The sequence below is a fragment of the Camarhynchus parvulus genome, chromosome 10 (assembly GCF_901933205.1).
Source record: "Camarhynchus parvulus chromosome 10, STF_HiC, whole genome shotgun sequence".
In the NCBI taxonomy this organism is placed as follows: Eukaryota; Metazoa; Chordata; class Aves; order Passeriformes; family Thraupidae; genus Camarhynchus; species Camarhynchus parvulus.
This window is the reverse complement of record NC_044580.1, coordinates 1,605,457-1,621,169: the sequence shown is the minus strand read 5'-3', so window position 1 is coordinate 1,621,169 and position 15,713 is coordinate 1,605,457. Positions and strand designations below refer to the sequence as shown.

The window sequence follows — 15,713 nt, the reverse complement described above, 5'->3', positions numbered from 1 at the left end:
AAAAGCTCCCGGCGCTCTGGCAGCCTTGGGGCCACAACCATTCCCTGGAGAGTGTGTTCAGTGCCAAACCATCCACTGGGGAAGAGCCTTTTCCTGATATCCAGTGAAAACCTGACACAACTTCAATGCTGTACCACTGGGTTCTATCAGTGGTCACCAGAGAGATCTTTGAGGTGTGAGAAATCCCCTGTGATGGGGCAGTTATTATAAGGAAAAGTTCACTTCTTCCAACCATCCTCTGGGGAAGAACCTTTTCCTGACATCCAGTGAAAACCTTACACAACTTCAGTGCGGTACTGTCGGGTTCTGTCAGTGGTCACCAGAGAGATCTTTGAGGTGTGAAAAATGCCCCGTGATGGGGCGGTTATTATGAGGAAAAGTTCACTTCTTCCTCAAAAGCTGGACTCGATGACAAGAGAGGAGAAGGAGGAGGAGGCCGGGCAGCCGGCCCGGGGAGGCCGGGCAGCGGCCGCCGCGTCACGATTGACAGCGGCATGTGCGGAGGGTCTATAAACGGCGGCCGTGAGTGACAGGGAGGGCAGCGACGGCCGCGGGGCACGGCAGCCGCACTCCGGCCATGAGCTCGACCCGCAGGGCCCTGGCGGGCCTCTACGGGCGGGGAGCGAGCCACATCGACGGGGCGGAGGAGGCCGAGAGCGCGGCCTGGGCCTCGCGGCCGGACCGACGGAGTTACCTGCTGGGCATCCGGCCCCAGAACAGGTGAGCCCCGGCCCGGGGGAAGGCGCTGCTCTGGGGCTGTCCCCGAGCTGGCCGCGGCCGCGGGTGCGGTGACGGCGGGCGCGGGGCTGGCGGGGCACGGAGCCGGGCCGGGCCGGGCCGGGGGGTGCAGCGGGGAGGCCGGGCTGGCCCTCACCCCAGCCGTGAGGTCTCGCAGGGGGCCGGCTGGAAGTGCCGTCGGCAAGGGGCCTGGCCGTCCCCGGGGAGCTGCTCCAGGGGAGAAAACCGAGCGGTGGCTCGGGCTCTCAGAGGAGCTGCTGTGTGCTGTAGCCCAGTCCCTCGCCTCCCCAGAGAGAGCTGGCAGTGTCGCAGCTATTGCCGGGCAGGGCCTGTGGACATGGCGCATTGCGTGTGGCTGAGCGAGTGTGTGAAGTGGTGGTGGAATCATAGAATAGAATCATGGAATGTCCTGTCCACAAGGATCATCGAGACCAGCTCCTGGCCGTGCCCAGGACACCCCAACAATCCCGTGCTGTGCCTGAGCTGGTTGTCCAAACACTCCTGGAGCTCCGGCAGCCTTGGGGCCATGACTGCTGTCCTGTGGAGCCTGTTCTGGTGACCCAACACCTTCTGAGTGAAGAACCCTTTCTGAATATCCAATAATCTAGTATATTTTATCCCCCTTTGTACAGCTTCATGCTGGCCCCTCAGGTCCGGTTGCTGGTCACCAGAGAGCAGAGATTGGTTGGTGCTGCCTCTCCTCTTCCCCTCATGAGAAAGCTGCAGACCCCAGTGAAGGCTCAGTCCAAGCTGTCCTTATGAAATCCTGACAAACACCAGTGCCTCCAGTTAAACTCAGGGAACAGCACTGACCTTCCTGCCTTCATTCTAGTGGAGTGCCTCGCCAGACAGAGCGAGGGGCCCGCTGGGTGCCTTATCTTATTGTCAAAAAGGCATTTCTGCACTGTAGATAGGGGCTGAGCAGCAATGAGATCAGCATTCCTGGGTCAGGGATGGCCTCCGGCGCGGGGTCTGGGGTAGGAATAAGGCTTTGTTTGCAGGGGGAAGGTATGACAAACATGCTGTCAGCTGAGCCTGACTGAGGTTAGCAAACACAGAATTACAGGGTGATATGCCAGCAGCGCCCAAGGTGTCGGTGATTGTGTGAGGCACTCAAAAAAGCCTTGAAATTGCTTTGAATTCGCTGGGAATGCTCTTCAGTCTATGAGCTCTCCAAATGAGTGTGCCTCTTCCCTGCTGATGGTTTATAAATAATCCATTTCCAGCGTGTCAAGCATTGATGCCTCAAGGAGTCAGACATTCATAAAAATAAATGCAGGACCAAAAGAGATAAAAAAGTGCTGCTTGGAAGTCAGGTGTTAAAACTGGGGTAACGCCAAAGTGAAGTTGCCTAAATTCAGTTCCTCTGTGGGGGTATCATGTCGTGCTGGGGTGTGAGCTAATCACAGACTGGCTGCACGCAGTGACATCTTCAGCACCACCAAATGTCCATAGAGGGTCTACAGCCTGTGGCCTCAGATCATACCAGGAACTGGAAATCTCTTAACTGAGCCCAGTGACTCCATTCTGCGGATTACAAGCAGAGAGGAGTTTTAATAAAGAAGATGTTGAGGTATATGGGTTGCCAACAGCTTAACTTTTATTTTCCTTGACTACTCTCAAATGGCAGCTTTAATCAGTTTAACCATAAAGGAGAGTTCATCCATCCAGCAAGAAATACCTTCAGTGCTCCCGGTTGGATTCCCAAAGTTTCCGCTGTTGGGGAAGGCAAGGAGCAGTGCAGCACCCATGCAGGCAGTGCTCCTGGTGTCTTCTGGCTGCAGCACCCCTTGAGGCTGTGCCTCAGGCATGGTAAATCCAGCCCATGGCTGCAGAGCTCTGAGCCCTGAACCTTTTGAGCTTTTCAACCTAATGCTGCTGTGGCTGCACCCCAATTTCCATCTGTGGGAGCCCAGTGCTGGCAAAGGGACTCTGCTGCCCCAGTTAAATCAGCAGCACATTCAATTTCCACAAATTCTCCAATCATTTTTCCAACCACTTATGTGCATGATCATCAAAGCCCGTGGTGAGGCAATTTAATTTTGTCTCATAAATCCACTGTCTGCCCCTTCTGTTGTAAGAAGCAGTGACTAAATAATGGCTAAATGGCAAAATTGACCTTTCCCTGAGTTCATGGCAACTTCGATGTTCTCTAATGAGTTAGGGAGGAGGCATATAAAAGTCTCGTTCCCTGCAGAGCCCTACAAATGCTGAAGACTTGAGCCAGGATTTTTGGAAACTGTTGCCTAAAATGCAGGGCAAGGGCTTGAATGAAGTGTGGCTTTTTATGTTGTAATTAAAAAATGTATCATAACAATTCTGGGAAGCAAATGAGTGGAATGGTGTGGCAAGGAGACTTTCAGAAAGCAATTATGACTTTAATTAAATCCAGGAACATCTGGAGAGCTTACCTGGGAGAACTTGAAAAGCACGATGAGCAACATGCAGAACAGCAGATAACACTGAGCAGCTCTCTAACACAACAGAATGGATTTGGATTTGTTGGTTTTGAATCTAACAAAGGCAATGAGACAAGTGATGCAGACACAGGATTGCTGTGGGAGGCTACTGTAGTGGTTAGGAAACAGAAATGGATATTCTGATCCAAAGAAAATGTGGGTTTTTTCAGGTTTCTCTGTTTCTGTCTTTATATGTATATATAGAGTATGTTTAACTAAAATATTTGCCTGTTCGCCACTTCTTAAAGCAGTAGAAAGTGTAGTAACGTGGTAGAGGTACACAAAGACGTGGAGAGATCTTTAAGAAAAGAAACTGAGGTTGGAAATTCCTGCTTCTGGGATGAGTTATAAACACCCTCTGCCCTGTGGATGCCAGCACAGGAATGGAGCAGTTGGAATGAGTCCAGAGGAGGCACCAAGATTGTCAGAGGGATGGAGCACCTCTGCCATGAGAAGAGGCTGGAATTGTTCATCCTGGAGAAGCTCCTGGGTAACCTGATTGTGGCCTTCCAGTACCTGAAGGCAGCCTACAAGAAGGATGGAGAGAGACTCTTTACAAGGGCTGGAGTGACAGGACAAGGGGGAATGGGTTCAAACTGACAGAGGGCAGGGTTAGATGGGATATTAGAATTCAGTTCTTCCTGTGAGGGTGGTGAGGCCCTGGCATAGGTTGCCCAGAGAAGCTGTGGCTGCCCCTGGATCCCTGGAAGTGTTCCAGGCCACGTTGGACAGGGCTTAGAGCAGCCTGGTCTAGGTCACCTGCCCATGGCCGGTGGTGGTACAAGATGAGCTTTAAGATCCCATCCAACCTAAACCATTCTGTGATTCTATGTTGAGGGCAGTTTGGATGTCTTACTTGGTCTCCCTAATCCTGTTGGAGGAAAGGGATATCATGTAAATTGAAGGATATGAATCAGGTAACCAGAACAGGATTTTTCTGGGTTTTAACTTGTAGAATTTTCCAGAGATGGTGCTAAGAAAGCCAGAAGAATAGAGGTGTTGAAAATGGCCATAGATAGAATATCATCCTTTTATTAAACAGAGTATTCAGGGTATTTACTCTTCATGCCCTTGGGAACTAGACTTTTGTAAGGATTTTCCATATGAGCAAACAGCTCAGTGTCTTTCCTTTGCTGTTCTTTTGACATACCTGATATTGGACAGTGTCACGAGCAGCTTATGGCCACAGTGACTTGCCCTCTGCTCTGGCTGCTGACAGGATTTTTTTTTATCTTGGGCTTGTTTTTTTTAAACAAACCTGTGATGTCTCAAAGCAATTATTTCAAGCAAGTAATTATTTCACTGTCAGTCCTGTTCAGGGTCTACCATAGCTGCATTCATGGGCCACAACCCTCAAGACATCTTTTTAGATGTCCTGTTTATAAGAACTAGCAAGTCTGGAGAGTGTATTGTGCAGAGAGATGCAATTTTATATAAAACCTTCATCTGAGTGCTAGGCAAACCTCTGCTGGAAGTGATCTGCACCTCTTACCTAATGCAGCTATCTGCTCCTCAGTCTCATTAGAGCCTTGCTTCCTTGCTTGAATGTCTTTCTTCTGTCACAGCTACATCATATACAGATATTTATAGAGTGTAGTGGCATTGCCTCTGAGCTTTTCTTGGATAACTCTGCTCGGGGTGGCACTTGAGCTCAGGAGAGGGCCTTGCCACCTGGCTCTTCTGGCTGGAAACCATTCCCAATCTTGTCCCTCTTGCTTTGCACATAATATCAAATGAAGGAGAAAGATCTGTTGCTATAATAAAGTGTGCTGAGGAAACTGAGGAGCCCTTGGTTCCTGAAAAGCAGGTTTAGTTCAGTGGCGTTCCCTCTTTGGCAGCTGGGTACCTGTAATGCCCAAGGGGACTTTGCTTTTGGCGAGGAATGGTGTAACCCCCTGGTCAGATGCCAGCTGAGGCAGCTGAGAGCACTCAGTCAGTCTGATTTGTGGGATGGAAGTGTCTCAAACTCTGGAAGGAGGGACAGCCAGTTCCTACAGGAAGGGCAGAGTTTAGGGCGTCAGTGAGTCATCTCCACACCCTGTGACCTGCAGGACAGAGGAGGCTGTTTCCCATTGCTGGAGGGATCTGCTTTGAGTGGGGCTCCTCAGCAGCTGTGCACTCTGAATAACAATCCCCAGCAATTCCAAAGGGAGAGTTTCAGCTCCCTTTCTATAGCCTCCTGTCCATATGTCCATATCCCCTAGGAAGCCAAGTGGAGCCGAGTGTGTAGGCTGATGAGCCCATGCCCTTCAGAGTCACCATAGAGATACAGAGTATATCACATGTGAGAGCTGTGCTCCTCTCAGGAAACCTCCTGAAAGGGGATGTTTCCCAGGCCAGGGATACCATTGTGTGGAGGGCAGAGTGTGGTCATCTCCAAACAAGGCACCTCTCATGCCACAGCAGAGGCAGTTCCCAGGAGATGGAATTAAAACCTGCTCTACCCTTGCTCTCTTTGGACAAGGGGAGGAAGATCTTGAGTGAGTGAGGTTATTATCTCACATTCACAGCATCGCCTGGTCCAAGAAGAGGAAGATGGAAGGGCTGTTGCAGGCAATTTTATTTTCGTTTTTTTTCTTTTCTCTGCATGGTGAGCTGCCAGGAGGATGTCACCTTTCCTGGGCATCTATTGTCCAATAGTTACTTTGCTTTTTTTTGGCCATTTCTCATCCCTTGGTGTGTTTCTAAGTTTAATTTGGACCATAGAGGCAGCAACAATTCAGAGTTAAAATACACAAATCTGAGCCATCTTCAGAGCATTACAGAGGCTGATACAGGAACGTGTAACTTAATTTATTGTTTTCCACCTTCTCTGTTAATGAAATCCAGCCTGAATTGTTACACACGAGTCCGTGTTCATTTCAGCAAAAAGTAAATTACCTGCAGAAAAAATTGTCACATTTCTGCATCTCTGACATCGATTCGGTCTGTGACCTTGACAAGCAAAGACTCAATACATCTGTTTTCCAGTCTGTGAAATAACAATGTGTCTTGTACAGCAACACAGCACCCAGAGCTGCTTTATCACGGGCCTGCTGATAGCTCCTGCCATGGTGTATGAACACCAGCACGCTCGTTCTGTGTGTGCAGGGAGTGCTTGATAAGGAGCAGGACACGTGGCAGGAAAGCAGCTGTGAGCACAGCCATGCCTACATGAAAGCCTCAGTATTTGCTTTTAAACCTTGAAAAGGGTTCACTGCTGACAGCCGAGTGGTTTGTGTTTGCCTCAAGTAGTATTAACCTTGAAGACAGGCAAGTTCATAGGAAACCTTACACTTGGAAGTCTGCATGTGCAAAACATGCCCAGTAATGTCAGGGATCAGAGAGCCAGCGAGAGGCAATGTCTGTAGGAAATTGCCAGTCCCTCTGTCCAGCTCCCAGGATGTTCAGGCTGCCAGGCTCTCCAAGGAGCTTTGGTGCAATGCTGATTCCCTCAAAACATAACCTGGACCTGTCAGCTTTGCTGTCATGGACACGTTTTCCTCTTTTTTTCCTTCACTGGACAGCTTGTGTGGGTCAATTTTCACGCTGTGGAAGAGCACTGAAAAATATTGATCACTGCTGCAGCTCGAACAGCTCGAGTCCAGGTGCTTGTCCGTATGAGGATGGAGCCACTGTTAAGCCTATTTCAGGGTCTCCTGAGCTCTTGCTCACTTCCATGTCAGGAGTGCACTGGAAGGAGAAAGATTTCTTTATCTCCATGATAAGAAATACAGAAAGAGAGTAATTTCATGGATAATTGCATGAGAGGGTTAAAAAAAGGTGTCAGACTGAAAATCTATGTTTTTCAAGCAGTTAACTTTTTGGTGCCAGTGGATGCCAGCCCAGACCATCAGCTTGAGTGGTTAAAAAAAGTGAGTGGTGTTGACAGTTCTGCCTCCTGCCCTTGCAAGACTGAAATTTGGCAAGAGCATGAAAAATGAGGAAGGCTGTCTTCACTTCCAGAGAAAATTAGGAGTAGTTGAAGGGCTAAAACCTTTAAGAGGATGATAAATGGCCAAAGGAGCTTGAAAGCATGTGATAAAATGCAATTTAACAAAGAACTGAGACTGGTAGAAGGGATGTGGTGGAGAGGTATAGTGCTGTGGTCCAACACTGTTGTGTATTTTCAGAACTAGCTTATAAAAAGCTGAGCTTCTCTTCATCAGTGGGAGGTGCCTGAGGAGGCTTCATCCCACCAGTGCTGGACATGCCTGGAGCAGATGTTTTTGAAGTCCACTTCCCCAGTAGGAGGAAGGGTTATACTGGAGGCCTTGATTCAATGCTTTAGATGTGTTCCTCAGGATAACATAAGCATTTGCCTTTATCCAGTAACTGCCGTGGCCCCGAGCTTGCTCGAGGGAGGCACATCCACTGCTGAGGCTGCACTTCATTAGCAGAGCCCTGTGCTGTGTGTGCTCTAAGTCCTTGGGGAGCCCAGGGCACAGACAGCCCAGTGCCAGAGAGGATCAGAGCAAGCACACTGGATATCTGCTGCCCTGCTCAGGAGCCCCACGTTTCCAGCAGGGTGGATTGGGTTCTGGTGGAGCTGTGCTGTCTCAGCTCTACATGGGTATGCTGGAACGTAATTGAAGTGAAGCGCCAGCTGCCTGCAGGCAGGGCACTGCTGGCTGCAGGATGCACAATTTGATCATGCTCTCTGGGGCTTAAATCTCTAGTCTGAAAAGCAAATTTAGCATATTGAGGTTAAACTTCAATTAATACATGATGGCCTTTTTCTTCTGATAATATGGAGAGACCCTCAGGAGACCCTCAGTTCAGTGTTCAGCACTGTCTCAGGATGTGCACTGAATAAAGCCCATGTTGTCTTAATACTGGGGATTAAAAAAAAGCACTGTCAGTGCTTACTGTTTGATCACATCCATGAGCACAATGGGTTCATGGCACAAGCAGCCTTTGTTCTGACTCCTGCTATTTTCTTTACATCCAAGCCAAGACACATCCCTGTTTGTCTTATGCAAGGAATCATGATTAAAACCACACCACTGCCTACACTAGCATTCTAGCTTGCAAGGATTTTGGGAACTTCCTTTTAAGAAGGTCTTTAGTATTCCTGGTGGGTAAAAAGATGTTTTTCCCTTGCAGTGGTAAGCAAAATGTTTTAGGGCAAGTTCAACCAGTGAGTTGTGTTTCCAGACAGACAGAGGTGCCTGGGGGCAGCCCAGAGCGCAGGGATACAGCTGCCCCTGGGATCACTTGGGGTGGTTGTGCTTGGGAGGAGTGTGGGAGGAGGAACCCAGATCCCCAGGAGGTCAGGATGGGGTGAGAGCAGCACGAGGTGCAATTTGAGCTCCAGAAGCTCTGAGGGTGTCTGTGAGTGAGAAGGACAAGGTGAGGTGCTGGTCAGTAAGGCAGGTAATGCAAAGCTGTGCCTGGTGCTGCCAGAAAGGGCATGGAGCTCACAGGGATGTTGCAAGCAGTGGAAGGTACAGCTCAAAGGACAAAGGACTCTGTCTGGCTTCTCCCATGGACCAGCACAGCACATGAAAGAGGGATCGGGTGAGTGAGTGATCCTCAGCCTGCTCCTGTGAGCACTTGATTTCCCCAGCTGGATCACGCCCAGCCTGCACATCCTTTGGCTGCATGACCAGCCCCTGGCACTGGGAGTGGACCAGGATTGTGTGGCTGGGGGTGGAGAGGGTGAAGCTGCTGCCAAAAGGCCAAGTGCCACCCATGTTTGTTGGGTTAAAGCTGCTCCCCAGCAACAGTCCAAAACTTCTGCTGTCTTTGCTTTCCTGAAGGAGTCAGTGAGCCCTTCGGATTTTTCTTCTCAAAGGAAATATGCAATTATTTGTGTAAAGTGTCAGGGCTTCAAGCTGAGCTGCTTCTTTTCTCAGTGTTCACATGGAGGTTCTGCCTCCACAGGTGGAATGTACAGTTGGCAGGACCAGTTTTCAGAGTCTCTTTGTGCTCATTTTTAGGGCAAGACTTGGAGTCCTGCTGGTTTCCACAGGACTGGGACTCACAGATTTGGGTAGGACACCTGAAGAGGTGCACCTGCAGGTGGCCCTCCATGTGGTTCTTTCTGCTGTCTTCTGTAGCACCATCCTAGAGCACTGAACTGTGGTGGTTCACAGAGGCTGAGAAGGTTTGATCTCCCTGCACTGAGGGCTCTGGCAGTCTGGCCTGGTACGTCCCAGAGGGGACTGCTGCCCATGCTGCAGCCGTTTCCAAGGCTGTATGGTGAGGTTGTTGCATAGGTGTAACATGTACCTCAGTGCAATTAAATCACTGAGTTTACATGCTGCTGACTAGCTTGTCCCTGTTGGTTTTGAACTTTTGATTGCCATGTGGGTGAGTCAAGGCTTGAGGAGCTGTTCTGACTGCTGCAGGTCAATGCACAGAGGTTGTTTCCTACAGCCTGCAAGGGGCTGCTGCCACAGTCCAGCAATGTGGCCCTTTGGCTGGGACATGAGTCCCTGAAGACACTCCTTTGGGAGAGCTGGTGACCACTGGTAAGTAGATCATCAAGATGTCTTGTGCAGGACCTGCGTGTTTGATTTTGTTCCCTGGATTGGTTAATGCTCCTACATCTTCCCACAAAGAAAGCAAAACGTGTAGATTCTTGTAGAAGTAGAAAAGTCTACTTCTTTTATTTTCATGTTTTGCCAGACCTTAGTGATTTGATTGGCAAGCTGGAAAGCAATGTGATCAGAGAGTTTTCAGCTTCTCCCAGGAGCTGTCCTTGGAAGCACAGAGGGCACCCAGCTCAGGCCAGCTGCTTGCCAGCACAGAATTGGGCTGGACGTCTCCTGTGCTGGAGCTGCCTGCTTTGAGCACAGTGCTGCAGATGGTGCATGGAAGGCTCAAGGTGCTGCTTCTTGGAAACCTACTTGTATAAATGTCCTGACACTGATTCTCTGTGGTTAACGACCATTTCATTTTTACAGCCTTTGATTTCAATTGACAATGTGGCTTGCTCGTCCTGGCAGGCAGCCTAAGGCAGCTGTACCTTCTTTTAATAGGAACTCTGACCTCTGCAAAATGACTCATCATTAATATGTCTCTGTAACGGTTTGTTTATTTCAGCTCCTTTCCGTGCTTCTCTCTCTAATGGTTTTTGTGCTGTTTTTTGCTTAGCTTATCAAGCAGCAGATTCTCTCCCTCCAGTTTAGGAAGGTAAAACTACATTGCATTAAACTGCTCTGACCAAACACTTTTCTGAATCTGTCTGCACGTGATTAACCTGTAATGTTTTGGTACTAATTAATTAATCAGTCAAGAGCCCTGAAGTGATCTAACAGCCTCATTCTGCATGATTTGATCCCTAATATTTGCTTGAACTGCAGAAAGAAAAGTGAATGTTCATCATAATTCCTGTATTAAGGTGCAAGAAATATTCCTCTTTTTTAGCCAAAGGATGGGTGTTCAGCTACTTCTTTATATTAAAGTGAGACTTCCATACAGAGACATTAAAAATTGGATGTGACTGCCCTGAGACATCCAGAGAAAAAATTTTCTTCCCCCTGCCATTGTTGTGAGGATCCTCATTCGCTTGGACTTTGCCCCAAAAGGCGCTTGTACAGCTGTACTTTGCCTTTGGCAAAAGAACACATTTGGAAATCAGTTGGCATTTCTGGTTTGCTGGATTGGCAGGTAGAAGAATAACCATGGAGGGAAAGGCCTCTCCAGAACACCTCTATAGCTCTGGGATTTCTAACCAAAAAGTCAGAAAAAGAAAATCATAACAAGAGGAATACACTTCTCAAATCTCCTTTTCCAACAGGCTTTTGTATGGAAATCCCTCTTTAATTGAAAAGGCTACTGAATTGCAAGGGGTCTCTTCTAGGCTCCAGGGCTTTTTCTGCCCCAAAGATGCAGCTCCAGGAAGGCCCAGAGAAAAAGTGGCTAGTGCTTTGTGTCCAGTTCTCGGAATACCCTGAATTACTGGTTTAGAAAGCAATTTGAATTGGACAAGCCTCCTTGCAGCTGGAGTGAGTCAGCTGAGAGCCCCACAGTGCCAGAGCCTTGAAATCCTGCTGTGACCAGCACAATGGTTTCTTTGAAAGACTCAATAGACCTTCCAGGCTTCCTGCCAGGCATCACTGGGCAAGTCCCTGATTCATCTGCTGAGCCTGTGGAGCTCCCAGCTTCCACCACAGCTGCTTTCCAAAGCCATTCAGTAGCCTTTGCTGGATGTATTTCACCTGGTTGTGGGATTTGCACTGAGTGGACCAGACTTATTCCTGGTGCTGGTGGCATGGTGCTGGGATTAAACTGGGTCCCAAGAGCCACTACGTGTGTGTGCATCACTTGATTATAAGATGCTGATCCTGTTGCCCTCCTGCTGGGCTATGAAATGTTGGTTGATGCTTGGGAAATTCTTTTATGTGGCTCTGAAAGGCATTTACTGGTATGGGGAGGGGGATCTGTACTGAAGGGAGCATCAGAACCCTACCAGTAACTGCCTTGTACTGGATTGTCTGCCTTGCTCCATGGAAATGGGCTTTTTTTTTTTTTCCTGGGATTGGAATTTGGGAAGGTTGCTCTGGTTTGAAACAGCTTTTGACTCCCACAGCCCATTCCTGGCCCCGCAGTTGAGTGAAGAGTTGCTTACCAGGACCAGTGTCCTAGTAACCATTGATTTCCACAGAAAAGAGTCTGAGCTGTGGGATCTGTTATTTTTATCCCACCCCACACTTGTTTGGATACAGACTATGCTTATAACCTTCGTTCAGTAGATGAATCAGGTTTGCAACATCCCAGGCTTCCCCTGTCCTGACCCTCATCCAGCACAAGGTGCCTGGGAGCTGAGTGAGTTCCCAGTGGGTTGTTACTCAGGGATTCGTCTCCCTGCATCTCTTACAAACCCATTTTTGCAGGAAGGCAGAGGGAAAATAATGGCATTGCAGCCTCCAGGTAAGTTTTCAGGGTGGATAAAACAGGCAGTTGCTGTGGCTGTAGCTCTCGTGATGCCTTCAGCCGTGTGTGCTTAGTCCCTGTCAGGGCACCTGCCCCCTCTGGGTCATGCTAAATGTGGGGTTTTTGGTTTGTCCTGACCCAGTTTGTTTCTTTAGCAGGTAGAGCATTAGTGGCAGCAGCAGGAGCATCCTGCCTGCGAGCTGGGGCTGCTTGTGAGGCTGGGATCCTCCTCATGGGACCCTCACCACACGCTCTGAGCCCTTCTGCTCATGGTGGAGCTGTGTCAGGAGTGGTTTGGACATTTATTGCACCCCTTGCATGTTTCTGAAGCTGATCACTTGTTTAAGGAATGTCTTTCACTGCTGAAAATTATATAAATAGAGCTGCCAGCTACCAGTTCTCTTGCAGGATTAGCTGTTTGTCCCAGCATCTTTGCACTTGAGACCTTGGGGGCCCCTCTCATAGTGTAAATGTGTAGAGTTTTAATTGGAGAGGGAAAAAACAAATAAGAAGCTCTTCCCTTCCAAGAGCCTCAGCATTATCTGAATGAAACCCCAATTTGAAATTAAATAATTTCAATAATTTCCCTTTAAATAAATAATTTCCCTTTATTTAAGAAAGCCCAGATTTTCTGGGACCTCTCTCAGTGATGCTGCAGCAGGGTTGGATGAATATGGTGATCTATTGCACTCATTGAACAGTGCTGAAACACCTGGAGAATCCATGGTCTGCTCTTGAGCATTACAGATTGCACTGTCAGGATAGTTCTGGCTATTTGGGTGCCCCAGCATGAACTTTGAGGTCAGAGCCTGAACTCCTGGAGTAGGGAGTGTGAGTGCCTACCTGCAGCAGTGAGGGGTTAAACAGGGAGTTCCTTCCCATTATTAGCAATTCCTGGGTTCAGGAAGCTGCTAGCCAGCCTCAGAGCTTCCTCAGTGAGCTTTTCTTCATTCTAAGAGGGCTGCTGTGTTCAGGAGACACGTGCAATTCACACTTGGCCTGAAATGACACAAAGTCTTCACAAATAAAAGAAAATCCCAGTGAACAGAACAACTCTTGAAACATTTATGGTTCAGAACTGGGAATTGACTTTGTTAGGTGGAGCTCTAAGCTTGCTGGCTGGCCAAAGAGATGTTTTGGTATAATCAAGAGATAAAACGGCTCTTCATTCATCCAGTGGGTCAACATTGATTGCCCCAATAGCCCTAAGAGCTAAGACAAAGGGAATGGCTCCCAAATGTCACTTCAAATTGACAGTCGTCTTAGGAGGGAGAAATCAGTCCAATGCCCTGGCACTGGGCTGGACCTGTGAGCAAGTGTAGAGATGATGGGAGGGAAGAGGGCATGGACAATGAGAACACAGGCTGCTGAGGTGAGACACAAGGTGGACCCTTTGATTTTTCTGGTGCTTTTATCTCTAAGAAATGCTTCTTGAATCTTCCAGGAGCACCTTCTGCGCAATCATTTCTCAGCTGACGGAGGAAACACAGCCACTATTTGAAACCACTATCAAATCCCGTGCTGTGTCCGAGGACTCTGATGCTAAATTCACGTGCATAGTGACAGGTAACAGTGTCTTCAGTGAATAACCTGGTCCTGCCTCACCTGCTGGACTCGTGCCAGTTAAACTCTGCAGCAAGTGATAACAAGGATAACAAGCCCACCACAAGCAGAGGTTCAGCAATTGCATGGTGATTTTAGCTTCAGTTTAAGGGAGGTGGGAAGCACCTGAGTGTGTAAAGAGGCAAAGGCATAAGCTAACATCTGAAAGAGCAGAAAATGGGATATGCTGGTTACTGCTTGGACCAGCTACATTTTGTTGTCCTAATCTCTGCTTCTCTAATCCTGGCCTCCATAACTCAGGAATGTGCAGTTTTGAAGACTAAGGCTCTCCTGCTGGAACCAATACTGCTGGCTGTAGATGGTTAGAGCACAGCTACATTTGTATCTGTGATGAACTTCTGTGTCTGTCAACATCTGAAATAAAAACTGGTCACTGCCCAATGAGCTAAAATCTCCCCTTGGGCAGGAAAGGGTTAAGTCAAGAAGAGGAGGAGGAGGGAAAGGCCAAAAAGGAAGGCTGGTGCTAAGGCCTTGTGGCATGGCAGCACATTGGTGTAGAGGCAAGTAGCTCCTTTGGTGATGAGATTTTGTTCTTTAAATATGGAGACTCTAAAACCTCTTCTCTCAGTGTACTTGTTAACAACTCCATGATCCTTCCTGACCTCACTAGTATTAATTACTGCAAGAGGTTACTCAGTGAGAGACACTTACAAACAAGTTTGCAAGTTCTGGAAGGAGGAGAGTATATCCAGTGAGCCTCTTAGGCACGAGGACCAAAGCTTTCCTAAGCAAATCTGGTTTGCTGTTAGGCTGGAAATAAGGAAGCACAGTCTCAGTCCCTCTGAGAACTGCCAGCTATGAATTCTTGGCTTTTCTCTCATGAATTCCCTTGTTCTGAAGGCTGACCATCTGACTTGCAGGGGTACGACTGATGTGTTGATTTTATTGAGGCTTAACTTCAGCAGACCCCTTCTTGCTGCTTCTAGACCCAAAGAGGGCTGCTAGGAAATGCCTCCAAACCACTTTATTTGGGGAGTCATTAGAAGGGCTCTTTCCATTCCAGTTTTCTGAAAGCAAAAGCTTGACATATTGTGCAGTACCACGGAACATGCCATTCTGCAAGTGTCAGACGTGAGAAAATGTTTAGTTGTGTTGGGAAATCCGGAGTAAAAGTCCTGGCTTATCTCACTGGCTTAAATCTCCACCAGCTGCACCTCTGAGGTTGATGGCTCCTTCTAACAAATTCCATCTCTTCCTGGTGTGTTGTACCAGGCAGAAAACTTGACCTGGTGCTGACCTCATTTCCTGCTCAAGTATAGGAAATTGTCAATGAGTCTCTTTCAGCATGTGTCACAATATTTTTGTGCTTGGTAAACTAGGTTGGGGAGATGCCTCTATGCACTTAGAAATTTTCATGGAAACATTTTTAAAATCATCTTTGGACCACCTTTGCCAGATTGGCATCTCCTGTATGTGGTCCTGTGGAGTGCTTTAGGAGCTCAGGATCTCTTTGGGAGAGAGGGGCAGGAGGTGTAGGGCATACCCTGGCTGCAGAGCCTGCCTGGTAGTTCAGGTATCTTGCCCTGCCGTGATGTTTGTGTTCAACTGGGAGGCGTTGCTGGGAGCAAGGAAATGGCAGTGACATCCCTGGCCAGTGACCAGAGTGGAACCAGTTCAGTCCCAGCACTGTGGCTGCAGGCCAGGGACACTTTGATGGAGGCAAAGGGCAGACAGTCACCTGCTCCTGTTTTGACGGTCAAGCCGCAAATATGGATGTGTGACCTACAATAGCATCTTACTAATTTTTTTTTTTTTGCCTCTTCTTGACCAATAGTGAGAGTTACAGGCTAGTCCAACATCTGGGAATACTTGGACTAGGACTTGCTGGGCCTGTCCTAGGAACACAGAAGGATGCAAGAGTTTGAAGAACCAATCTCCAGAATGTGATGAGTGGTACAGGCAGGAGGACAGCAGGTCAGGCAGAGGCAGATTCCTGTGTGTGGAGGCACAAACTTTTCTTTCCTCCTGATGCCTAGTTCAGCCTGCTACTGGTGTCCCTGCTATGTCTGATTTGATTTTTTGGGTCACATC

At 48.3% G+C, this 15,713-nt stretch overlaps 1 protein-coding gene across 2 annotated transcripts in view; it reads left to right on the top strand.

Annotated features, from left to right (window-relative positions):
- The first annotated feature begins 541 nt into the window (after positions 1-541).
- ALPK3 (alpha kinase 3) overlaps positions 542-15,713 on the top strand; it is a 32,937-nt gene continuing 17,765 nt past the window's right edge. The window contains exons 1-3 of one of the 2 annotated variants that reach the window (XM_030955229.1): positions 542-720; positions 10,278-10,316; positions 13,504-13,625. In XM_030955229.1, the coding sequence (XP_030811089.1) occupies positions 578-720; positions 10,278-10,316; positions 13,504-13,625 (304 nt within the window). In that variant the 5' untranslated portion in view covers positions 542-577. The remainder of the gene's footprint in view (positions 721-10,277; positions 10,317-13,503; positions 13,626-15,713) is intronic. The other variant, XM_030955228.1, reaches the window with a different exon arrangement.